General features: G+C 31.6%; 1 protein-coding gene and 1 long non-coding RNA gene across 3 annotated transcripts in view; one reads left to right on the plus strand and one right to left on the minus strand.

Annotated features, from left to right (window-relative positions):
* Nucleotides 234–12986, plus strand: part of LOC107619015 (cytochrome P450 87A3) — a 19408-nt gene continuing 6655 nt past the window's right edge. Inside the window, exons 1-3 of one of the 2 annotated variants that reach the window (XM_021117115.1) lie at nt 234–512; nt 12177–12501; nt 12816–12977. In XM_021117115.1, the coding sequence (XP_020972774.1) occupies nt 304–512; nt 12177–12501; nt 12816–12977 (696 nt within the window). In that variant the 5' untranslated portion in view covers nt 234–303. The remainder of the gene's footprint in view (nt 513–12176; nt 12502–12815; nt 12978–12986) is intronic. The other variant, XM_016321256.2, reaches the window with a different exon arrangement.
* LOC110269339 lies at nt 8109–12024 on the minus strand. Its single transcript, XR_002358286.1, has 2 exons — nt 11753–12024; nt 8109–8393 (listed from the first exon to the last, which is right to left on the minus strand). It is a non-coding gene; the product is annotated as an uncharacterized LOC110269339 (long non-coding RNA).

Raw genomic sequence — 12986 nt, forward strand, 5'->3', positions numbered from 1 at the left:
TTAGCCACCTATATAAAACTAAAAAAATGAACTATCTTTATCTTTATATTTAAACTAAAATATTGATGAATATTTATAAAAAGTATCTCTCCCCTAACCTTTATTTTCTCTTTACTATTGTCCTTTTCAAACATGCATGCATTTATAGCTTAGCTATTAAGCTAACGGTTGGCACATAGGATTGATTAGTAATAATGGTGTTTGTTTAATTTTTAGCACATGTATGTTGGTCCTTATTTTTTCACTTATAAATACAAGTGCAATTAAATCTTGTAAGAAAGCGTGGACACAAATCAAGGAATAATGTGGATACTGATGGGATTGTGTATTGTGGCTGTGTTAGTGATCTATGTATTTCATTGGATTATTATTCTTACAGACCCAAAATTCAGAAATAGATCTTCTCTTCCGCCTGGTTCAATGGGTTTTCCATTCATTGGAGAGACCCTTCAGTTCATGATTCCAAGTTATTCTTTGGACATTCACCCTTTCATCACAAAGAGAATCCAGAGGTATGTACTAACTTATTCAGAACAAAATTCAACTTAATGAAATGTAGGTTGGCTAAAGTTTTTATTTTATATTTTTATAATAATGTCAAAAAGTTTGGATTTAGTTTTTAGGCAGTATGAATGTAAAAACTAATGTTCAGTCACATACAAATTTATGAAGTAGCTATTTTTTGAACTTATTACTTGACTTGTAATTTAAATACATAAATTTATTTATTAGATGATGTTTTAAGATTTCTTACCAGTGCATTTTATGGGTCTTATTAGACTCCTACAGTCTTTACTTTTATATATGTAGTTATATACCGCTATCATTATAAAGATGAAGGGAAAAAAACAACTTTTTTTCATGTTGATTGGGAGGTATTTTTGCGGGCAGCGAAAATAATAAGTTACATTAATTCAAAAAGCGTCTTCATTAAAGAAGGTGCTGAATATGCTGTCTGCAAAGGTGCCTCTCACGTAGTACACAACCAATAATAATAATAATAATAATAATAATAATAATAATAATAATAATAATAATAATAATAATAATAATAATAATAATAATAATAATAATAATAATAATAATAATAAAAAACCAAGACATTCTGGATAAACGCCAAGCTCACTGTGCATCTCCTGCTTCTAATCTGTTAGATTTTATCAATAATATTTGCATTGCCACGGAAAACATCTTAGGTAATAATACAATGGTGAGTTCTATAATGTAGAAAGAAGATTCTTTCTATAACTGTATATTTTTGTTGTCAACATTACTATGAGACAAGTGTCCAGAAAGAGAGTATGATTGAAGACATTTTCTGCAATTTGAAGCTTTTATGCAGAATAGGTGGAGCCCCACAACACATGATAGCTAAGTATTTTAACTAATTAATTTTGTTCATTGTGACTAATTTATAAAAATGATACTGAGCTTGTTGAAATGTTTTAATAATGGCCCAATAACTCATCTACAAATTAAATTCTATTGCCATACATCATGACCAAAATAACTTTTTCACATTTTATATTTTCAATGATGATGATGATGATGATGATGATGATGATGTGCGTAAAAAAAATTATCCGATAAATCTAACATTTGTGGTAAGCATTAAATATAGTTTTTTGTTATAAATTGATTTGGACAATATTTAAATAATCATTCTAATCCAAAAAATAATAATTTTTAAATTTTTAACTACTCACTGGATCTTGCCATCTTTATTTCAATACTATTTACTAGTAAACTAAATAATAACAAATTAAATAATAATTAATTAAATATTTTTTTCACATTCACAACTAATCTACACATAAATTCGTAAATTACATTAGCATAACTAATTATATCATAATTGAATTTATGTATGTAAATTAACAATTAACCAAAAAAATTATGAAAAATTCCGTTAACAAATTACTTCATTAATATTTATTAAATGAATTAATAACTAAATTAATATCATCATGTAAAACATATATTATGATGAAAAATAAAATTTCATCAAAATCACAAAAAATCAAAATCAAAATCTTAAACCATCTAACTCTAAACTCTAAATAAAAAATCACAAATCTTAATTTCTTAATCATAAATCCTAAACCATCCAATCCTAACTCTAATCAATCTAATTTTAAACGTAAAACATTCTTCATCAAATCCTAAACTAAATAACACTAAACTCTAAATACTAAATTATTTTATTCATGAATTTAAAATAAATAAAATAAAATAAAATTTAAAAGGTTTATATTATAATTTTAATATGTTAATTTTTATTCAAATATTAGGAATATGAAGTAAATAATAATTTATTAGAACTTTTTATAAAGTTTATTTTTAAAAACATCAGTTTTTGTTAAAATATTTATTATTTTATAATTTTATGAATGAATTAAAATTAAAAATACAAAAATACAAAAACAAAAAAAATTGTAACCAAAGTGGCAAGAAAAATGAGCTAAATAATTATATAAATAAATAATATCATAATGTATCTAATAATAAATATCGATAATAGTCTAGTTGATCTTTATTAATTAGTTAATATATAAAAGTGACAATATTCATTTTAATAAATAACTTATCGTTCTTCTTATTATTATTATTATTATTATTGAAGAATGATTTGAAATATGAAATGTGAAAAGGTTATTATTTTAGTTATGATGTACAATAAGGGTTTAATTTGTAAATGAGCTATTGGGCCATTACAAAAAAATTTCAATCAGTCCAGTATCATATCTATAAATTAGTTATAATGAAAAAATTAATTAGTCAAAATATCTAATCATCACCTGTGTTGTAGGCCTTAACATAATCTGCATAAGAACTTTAAATGACAGAAAATGTCTTTAATGATATTCTCTCTCGACACTTGTCTTATAATAATTTTGACAACAAACACATACAGGTATAGAAAGAATCTTCTTTCTACATCATAGAACTCACCTAATACAATAGGCATCTAAACAGCCCATGTCAGATAATTTTTCTAAAACCTCAATCCCAAAACTAGCTCGGTGCTGGGAATGCAAGACACTAGCATGCAGTTTAATTTAATCACAGAAATAAGAGAAAGATTCCGTGAAAAAGAGACACAATTTGAGTCACTACAAGAAAATAAGTTTTCTGCCACGTTTTTAAAGCGTATCGAAAAGTGCTAAAAAGGGTGTTGACAGCTTTTCGCCATGTTTTTTTAGCTATCGGCACGCTTTTAAAAGGGTCACATCCGTTAGCGTACCAGTTGCTTTATTGCCACGCTTTTGTAGATCTATCGGCACGCTTTTTGCCACGCTTTCAACTCTTGCCACGCTTAAAAGCGTGGTCATATGTATTAATCTATCGGCATGCTTTAGAAGCGTACCGAAAAGTGAAAGCTATAGCTACGCTTTTGAAGCGTGCCAATAGCAAAAGATATGGTGTCGCTTTTAAAGCGTGCCAATAGTCAAAGAAACATAGACCTATTGCCACGCTTTTAAAGCGTAGCTATATCCCTATCAAATTAAAAAAAAATCTGACATGTGCTTTTACACGTACTCTAATGCACTCCAAAAACAATAAAAAAAATTAACAAAAATTTGTGAATATCATTTAAAAAAATTAATTAACAAAAATTAATATTACATTAATAAAATTCAAACCAAATTAGCTATATCAATCTCTTATAACCAAAGTAGTTATAAAATACATTGGGATAAAAAAATATCAATACATAAAAAACTTATTAGAAGTCATTAACTTATTCCATCTCTTTGTCATTTTTTGTGTAGAAAATAAAAAAAATTAAAAAATAAATATCAATAATCCAAACATAATATTGAATTTTGCGGTTTATAGGCAAAAACTCATGCTACTGAATCTTGTAGCTCACAGCATTGGGCTTTAGAGAAAGATGGCCCTCTTGGAAGACTTCTATCATTTTTGTAGCACTTGAGGATTTTATATTCTTTACTTTCCATTCTTCTTACGTGCAACAAGTTTAAAAGAAATGCCATGAAAACACACTCAACCATTTTATCTTCATTTAATAATGATTTCAACAAGTCTAAGCACAACTACACAACTACACAACATACTGCAGTTTTGTATTGTAACTATCAGCTTGAAAATGCTATTAATACCTTTCTGAAACCACGATCGCCGGACAGTACGCCGTATGTGTCGCTCATGTCTTTCTAAGATCTCATGGACGGTATGCATTTGAGATATTAAGGGTCCTGAAAATCGACCGTGTCTCCTTGATCCTGTGAACTCTGTAATGAAGGAAGTAAATGAAAATAAAGGCTCAGCAAGGATGCATAAATTGCATAAACCTAAAACAAAACAATGCTTGATCCATTTATGCTCTTGAGAAAAACAAAATTTCTCTTTGAAGTCAAATAATTGCCTAGCATATAGCATTACAAGTTCCAAATAGAAGAATCATGATAAATACAACAACCTAAAATAGCTAACTTAGAGCAAAGAGAATTAAAAAAATACAATGCAAAAGACTAATCAAATCATGTGGGACTTTACTTTTAAAGCGAATTACACAAGGGATGAAATTAAATTGACAGAACTATTTATTCATGATTATGAATAGAGGGGAAAAAACCCTATATTCCCCGTCAAGAGTGTCACTCTTAATTTGAAGAAAAAAAATGCTACTCCATTATGTCCCAAATTTTTCATATATTGACCCCAAAAAAATCTGATCCAATACTAAAAATTAGTTTATCGTGTTCAGTTTTCAAGTCAATTAGATTGCAAGTAGTATGCAAAGCATAATATGAACAACAGCACGACGTTAAAAAAATATATTAAAATAGTATAAAAAGGAATAAATGATAGCTATTTTTCTATTTTCTAATATTGCACATTAGTTAAAACAGCAGAAAATAGCAAAAATCATCCAATAAAAGGAGTGTTGTTTGAATACTAGAGTTCTACATACCATTGTTAACACTACTAATAATTTAGAAGTACCAAAATTTATCATTGTTGCTTTGCTTATTCTTAATTGGAAACAAGAAATGCAAGAAGAGTTCAAAACCTTGATGAGAACTCACACCTGGACCTTGGTTCCTAGACCTGGAAATGCTAAAATAATAGGGTGGAAATGGGTTTTTATAATCAAAAGACTACTTGATGGTTCTATACAAGAACATAAAGCTAGATTGGTAGAAATGATTTAGAAACTTAATAATACCTTTACTTTGAAAGATCATGGTGTTTTGTCTTATTTCTTGGAATAGAGGTACAAAGAATGAAATTTGGACGGCTTCATCTCTCACAAAACCAAAATATATTAAAAATTTGTTGTCCAAGCTTGGCATGAGTAAGGCTAGTTCTATGCCTACTTCTATGATATCTTCACTACAATTACTCTCTACTAGGTCAAAGAAATTTGATGATCTTAAGTTCTTTTGATTTGTTGTTGGAACCCTTCAATATGTTACTATCACTATCACAAGAACTACCCACTAATCAATTCAATAAAACAACAGAAAACATTCAATAATCATCCATTTTTCTTGATTACAAATTAAAACAGCAGCACAGCAAGAGCTAATCACTAATCAATAAAACAGCAGAAAACATTCAATAATCATCTATTTTACAAATTGAACCAGCAGCACAGCAATAGCTAATCACTAATCAATTCAATAAAAAGTTAACAGCAGAAAACATTCAATAATCATCCAATTTTCTTGATTGATTCTAAATGGAGCATTTTAAAAAATGAAGATGGAGCACAACTGAGCACTAACCTTCGAGCAACACGGCAAGCAGAACCGCGAGACAGAGGCGAGCAGCTTTTCGAGCGGAACGGCGAGAGGGACGACAAGCAAAACAGCAAGAGGAATGACATTCAAGGACGAACCTGGTTGCGATCTTGAGCGCGAAGGGTGGCGACGGTGAGATAGATGGCGGCGTGATAGAGGTTAGGGTTTTCTGAACCTTTCAAGGAAAAGCCATTCAAAGTAGCATCGAGGAAGACAACGACTACTGACAGTGACGGCGACGGCAAGCTCGAGGAAGACCACTGTAATGAACGGCAAAGATGACGATTACGGCGATGAAGGCTGGGTGCGACGAAGGCGATGAAGGCTGGGTGAGATGAAGGGCAGTGATGAAGATGACGATGATGGCGATGAAGGCTGCTGGGTGCGATGAAGCTCAATGATGAACGACGAAGGAAGCTAAGGGTTCAAGAGTGAAGATGAAGTGACGGTGCTGTATGTTTAGGGTTAAAAGTGAATTTGGTAACAATAAGAAACTAGTGTGTTGTTGTTATTAATTTTAGGGTTAAAATTTGAAAACTTGGAGAAAAAAGTAAAGTGTGGAAAAAAATAAGTCGGAAACTAAATTTTAGGGGAGGGAACTCTATCGGCATGTTTTTTTACGGTGTCAAAATAAACACAGTATAGCCACGCTTTTAAAGCGTGCCGATTTCCCTCTATGGCCACGCTTTTTAAGCGTGACAAAAAAAGTGTGGCTAAATTTCAAATCAGTGGCCACCCTTGTAAAAGCATGCCGATTTCCCTCTATGGCCACGTTTTTCAAGCGTGGCAATAAAAAAGCGTGGCCAAATTTCAAATAAGTGGCTACCCTCGTAAAAGCGTGTCGATTTCCCTCTATGGCCACGCTTACGCTTTTCAAGCGTGGCAAAAAAAGCGTGGCCAAATCACAAATCAGTGGCCACCCTCGCAAAAGTGTGCCGACAGGCCTTTTTCTTGTAGTGAGTTTATGGTTTTTTCGACATCAAAACAACGGAAAAATTCTTGGTTGCATGCTTTATAAAAAGCGCAACCTTAAAGGCGCTCCAAGAATCATTCCTATTGAATACATCATTATTACGATCCTGCTAATCATCTGAAAAAAATTAGACCTAATCCAACATACGAAGTCCTTATCCAGATCACTTGACCTTCTGCTGATGCCCAAAATACGCCAAACTGACTGAGTTTTAAAACAATCTCTAAAACCGTGAAGAATATCTTCCTTGACCAAATGACATCGTGGGCAAGTCGTTGCTCCCGCTAAGCCTCTGCGATCTTGAATAAACAATTTAAAACTCCCACAAATTATAAATAAAATCCCTACAAAACTAATTTTTGTTACAATTTAACAAGTTTTTTAATAGAGGAGTCGTATTATCCTAAAATGAAAAGATTGAGGATCGAAGTGTTTTTTTTTTTTGGACAAAGGGCCATTGTCCTTCATGAAAATGGACAAGAAATGTCAATATTTTGGACATGTGGTCCTTTTAAAATTTGTGTTGTATACTAAAACTTCTGTGTTGTGTATCAAAATTTTTGTATTGTGCATTAAAATTTTTGTGCTCTAGTTTTCTAAACATATATAAGAGAAGAAAAAAATGAAAACGATGAAGTCGATGATGATGATGATGATAATAATAAAAGAGGATGAGTCGAAAAAAAAAGAAGAGAAAAAAATCAAACAACAAAGAAAAAAAGAGAAAAAGGAAGACGACAATGGTGGTGGCAGCGACAATGATGATGGCGGTAGTAGCAGTGACGACGACAACAACAACGATAACAAATGAGAAAAATATGCTTGAAAGCAATAGTATCTACGTACGTACAAAGGAGAAAAAGTACGCGATAATTTGATTAAAAATTTGGTTTAAAATATGTTTAGATGCCTAATTTTATTGTTTAAGTAAATAATTTTAAAAGAATGACATTTTAGTATTGAATTTTGAAAAAAGATGGTACATTTGTAAGAAAACCTAAAAAAAAAAGGCTAATTTGTTAATATTTGAGTTTACTTTTTTCCCCATAAATACAACTGAGCATGTCTCCTCTATTTTCAGTCAATAGGAATATAGAGGATGTAACACCCTACCACGCAAAGCCTTACGCTATAGTCGTAAATCAAAGGTGGTGAGATATTATGACTTCTAAAACAGAAAAGTACATACATATATTTGGAAGATAATAATATAGCTAGGAGCCTATGAAAAAAGATGAGAAAACAAATAATCGCATTACACTCGAAACGTTGAAGATATAAAGTGTCAGTAAACAAAACGAATGAGACATATATATATATATATATATATGATTCAAAAGGAGATACATAACAATACTAGTCTCGACCTGCGAAGACAAGTATATATATATATATATGATTCAAAAGGAGATACATAACAATACTAGTCTCGACCTGCGAAGACAAGACTGGCTAGAAAGTATATTATAGAACCAGAAGTTAAACAAAACATAATCCTGTTTCTCCAAAGATTAACCTCTAAGAGGGATATACATATACATATATCAAAAGTGGAGAAAAGTACTACATAAATATAAATAAATCCGGAAGTAAAGTTTTAGCTTCATCAAGATTCCAGCGCACTCAGAGAGGTGCATCATGTCCTGCTTCTGAAAACAAAATCCAACAACGGGTGAGAACCCGAAGGTTCTCAGTAGGATAATAATTCCAAATAAAGACTATATAAAAAGATATGAACCCGCTAGGCAATCATAAACTCCAATCAACACAAGGTTCAAGCCTAGAGTTCTTTTCTAAACCAAACAGACTAAACTCTAATAGATACTTTTAGTTTATCCTTTACTTGTCTCTTCACTTATAAAATTCTTTAATACAATAATAATTCTCTCATAGTTACAGACAAAGAATTTTAAGTTAAACAATGTATTCATCGGCCTTAAATCAAAACTGCCATAATCTCTTTTTTATCTGTTAATCATCTCAATCTCTAATGATTGTCAACTCACCAAACTTGGCTATGATTCAAAATTATAACTCTCATCTCATCATTCATCTCATATCAATTATTCTCTATATTTTGTCTTAATTTGGAGCAAGTAGGGCAACCATAACCCTTGCATCTATCCAAGAAGTACTAATCTCAATTAAATTCATTTTCATCATCAAGCCATATCAATACATCGCATTAGTAACAACCCTCAGCATCACCACCGCCAGCATAAGAGATTTATCAATTATTCAAACACATACAAAGCAATATAAGAAATACACAAGTAAAGAGAACAAATAAAGCAATTAGGTCAGGTAACATATAGACATAATTAACCAACAAGGCAACTCAAATACAAGATGCACACCCAATCAAATATACATAAATGCAAATGATGTATACCTGTCCTACTAGCCATGAGCTCACGTGTCGGATAAACTGCAAGAACCCGACACACCCGGTAGCTAACCCGGACATCGTCTCTCTACACAAAGAGAATTCTCAACCTTCCAGGAGGGAATCCTCAACCTCCGCAATCAGAGAGAGATTGTGATGTAATGGTAGAAAATTCTCAACCTAGCTTGTTCATGCCACAGCCAGAAATTAAATCGAAAGGAAGTCTCAACTTTTTCCATTCAATTTTCTGATGTAATAAGAGAGGGAATCCTCAACCCTGTTTGCCCACCACAACAAGAGAGGAAATCCTCAACCTCAGCTTATCTATCACAGCAAGAAAGAAAATCATCATCTCAACTTGCCTATACGTGAGCGGGACAAAGCCACCGTCATCACCATATCAATCCAAAACTTATTTCAATTCAACATAATTAAACATAACCAAAATTCGAATTAATAATATAGAATTGAATCAAATGGAATTCTCAACCTTCTATCCAACTCTCCAGTGCAACAAGAGGGGGAATCCTCAACCTCAAACTTGTCCACCGCAACAAGAGAATAAATCCTCAATCTCAGCTTGTCTATCATAGTAAGAGAGAGAATTCTCAATCTCAACTCACCTTTACGTGAGCAAGACAACACCACCGTCCTCACAACGTCAACCATAATGCCTTCTCAATTATAATCGTAACACGAGAGAGAAAATCCTCAACCTCAACTCGCATATTCATTCCGGGATATAGTATCCACCATACTCTTGGGATATAGTGCATATCACACTTTTCAATCATAATCTCGTTATAATCCCCATTCACATATATAAATGTATAGTCTGAAGGGAATCCTCAACCTTCCTAATTTGTTATCAATTTATCAAGCTTAGGTTCATTGATCCCTATCTTTTATCAATTATCAACTTCATTAACTCGTGAGCGGGATAATATCACCGTCCTCATCACGGGTGGAACGAATCACCATCCCCGTAACCATGTCATCCGATTTAACCAAGCGTTTATCCGAGAATAATTCAATTCAATACCTTCAATATACTCTCACTTATTCCAGGGCCTAAAAACTAGTTATCGGACCTTAATTGGGGGTTACGAAAAGTTACAAACTTGTTGGGAAAGCCAAACAGTCAAAAACAGAGTTTAATTGAGAAAATAAGACTTGTGCGTACGCATCACCCTTGTGCGTACGCACAACTTGAAAAATTCCTGAGCGTGCATATACATACCTCTCGTGGCTACTCACAAGTATTTTTCCTCATTGTCATGTGCGCATGCACCATACTGTGCGTGGGCACCCATACCAGAAATTCTGGTTTTCTGTATAATCTTAGAATTGATCTTAAACCTCAAATTTTTAATCATTCATAACTTCCTCTACAAAATTCAATTTTTCCAATATTCTTAAACCATTTTAAAGGTCTCATCACCACCTTAATTTTAGATAAATTTTATTGAAATTCAAACTTTGAGCGCCAAATTATGGCCCGTCAAAGTTAATTAAAAACTCATTTTTACCAAGTTTTACAAAAGGCTCATTTCAACAAATTTCCAAATCCAACTTAGTTCAAACCATTCTAAAACCTCTTCTATGCATTTCAACACTCATCCATCATCTTATAACCATTGAACACCTAATCAAATAAGTTCTAACATAATCATTCCAATTTCACAAGTTTTCTATCAATAATCAAATTAACAATTCATCATATAACCAACTCCTCATTATTCAAATCAACAATTCACTCCAATACCATTTCTAAACACTTCAAACACTCACTTATCAATCCATATCCATTTCAAGCCGAATCGACCCAATCATAACACATTTAGCACATTCTTTCAAACACACTCATTCACAACAACAACATACAACACTCTCAATTCAACCAAAACTCATTAGTTTAGCAATCAATTTACACATGGCAATCACCACTTACCATGACTTACCTAATAGGGAATATCACACCCTATCTCAACCCCCGACCCAATTCTCATCACTTAGCCTTTCATAGGCGAACATATCACAACACTTTTTAATTCAACCATACATATGCATCATTACTCAAATTCATGCTAATACACATCATCATTTCAATAATCAACCAACACAAAATCCACACTAAGAATCAATCATTCACAATAATTATTTTTATTCAATGCCATCTAGGGATAATTAACATAGATTTTCACATAGTGTTACATGGTGCCTATCCGAAATTAAGATATGTACCTTAATGATAGCGATTTCAACCTCAAAAAATTCTTCTCCAACAATTCCAACCTCCACCAAAACCTCACCACTCTGATCCGCAACTCAACTCCATAACAAATCAACCCCAAGGCCAATTCCAACAAGGCAAGATAATTCACACAATCTAATCACAATAATTATTCAATATTTATGCTAGGGTTTTACTTAAAATTATGGATAATGAAGAGAGTTAAGCTTTTTTACTGTATCTCACGCAATCTTTGGCTGAAACTCTATCAAAACTCAAGGTTGAACCTTCCCTAAACATTTAAAAAATCGAAATTCCTCAACAACTCAATCCAAAATTGCAAATTGAAAGGAAATGGAAAACTGAACAGTGATTTCATGTTTACTTACCATAATACCTAGATAGAATTAAAGAGGGATTTGAGACAAATGGCTGCAAACGACTTGTCAATCGAAGTTCTGGATCAAAAGTTATGAACAAATGAAAATGATGATAATAGTGCCAAGGGTTTTGAGCTCTCACATCTCTTTTCTCTTCCTCTACCGTGTCTCTACCGTGTCTCTCTCTATTGAAGGGGGAAGATGCTGAATTCACTAAGTTTGGGGGTTATATACCTTGGGCTTAGGTTAAACACGGGTTTAATTTAATTGTTTTAGCCCATTGGCCTAATTTAAAACCAAAACCTTTAATATTAGTCTTCTTAATTTATATTCTAAATATTTTTATTTTTTCAAATTATAAATTCTAATTTTTTAATCTTTTTTATTCATATTTAATTTATTAATAAATTATTTATTATTTTTTTGTCAACAGATTTGGTTCCATATTTCGAACTAGTTTATTTGGTCAACCAATTGTGATATCAACAGATTCTGAATTCAATAGTTACTTGATGCAGCAAGAAGGTAAATTAGTTGAATTATGGGCAGGTCCTGCTACTAAGATTTTTCGACAATCTGATGGATTTAGAATACCTTTCTCTAACATCCACAAGTACATTCGAAGCATCACTTTAAATCATATTGGTGCTGAATGCATAAGAGAAAAGTTGATTTCTCAATTTGAAGAAATGTTTATAAAGACTTTGCATCAATGGTCAACTCAAACATCAATTGATGTTAAACAATCTATAACAAAGGTATATACATTATTGAGCAATTCTTTCAAAATAAAATAAAGAAAAATTTTAAAATTTAAAACAAATGAATTCAGCTTTATTTATTAAAATATTTTTTATAGTTATATGAAAAATCAAAACACTCTAGGATGATCTGCATACAAAATAAAAGCATATCGAAAGAGAGTACTCCAAATAAAATTAAACTAATTTATTTTAAAATTTAAAATTTTTATTTTTTATTTTAGAAAATTTTTCATATATATTATTTTGCTAGCTAAAACTATTTCGGAAAAACTAAATTATTGATCCATCTTATTATTCTTGTGTTGCAGATGAACTTTCGCTTCTTTGCAAAGCATTATTTTGGATATGATATTGAAAATTTATCTAGCAATTTTGAAAGGATATCAGAAGAATTATTCACAGATTTTACAGAAAGGTTGAAGACAATTCCATTAAATATTCCAGGAACAAATTACCACAAATGTTTGAAGGTATGAAAT

This window comes from Arachis ipaensis, chromosome B01 (assembly GCF_000816755.2).
Source record: "Arachis ipaensis cultivar K30076 chromosome B01, Araip1.1, whole genome shotgun sequence".
Lineage (NCBI taxonomy): Eukaryota > Viridiplantae > Streptophyta > Magnoliopsida > Fabales > Fabaceae > Arachis > Arachis ipaensis.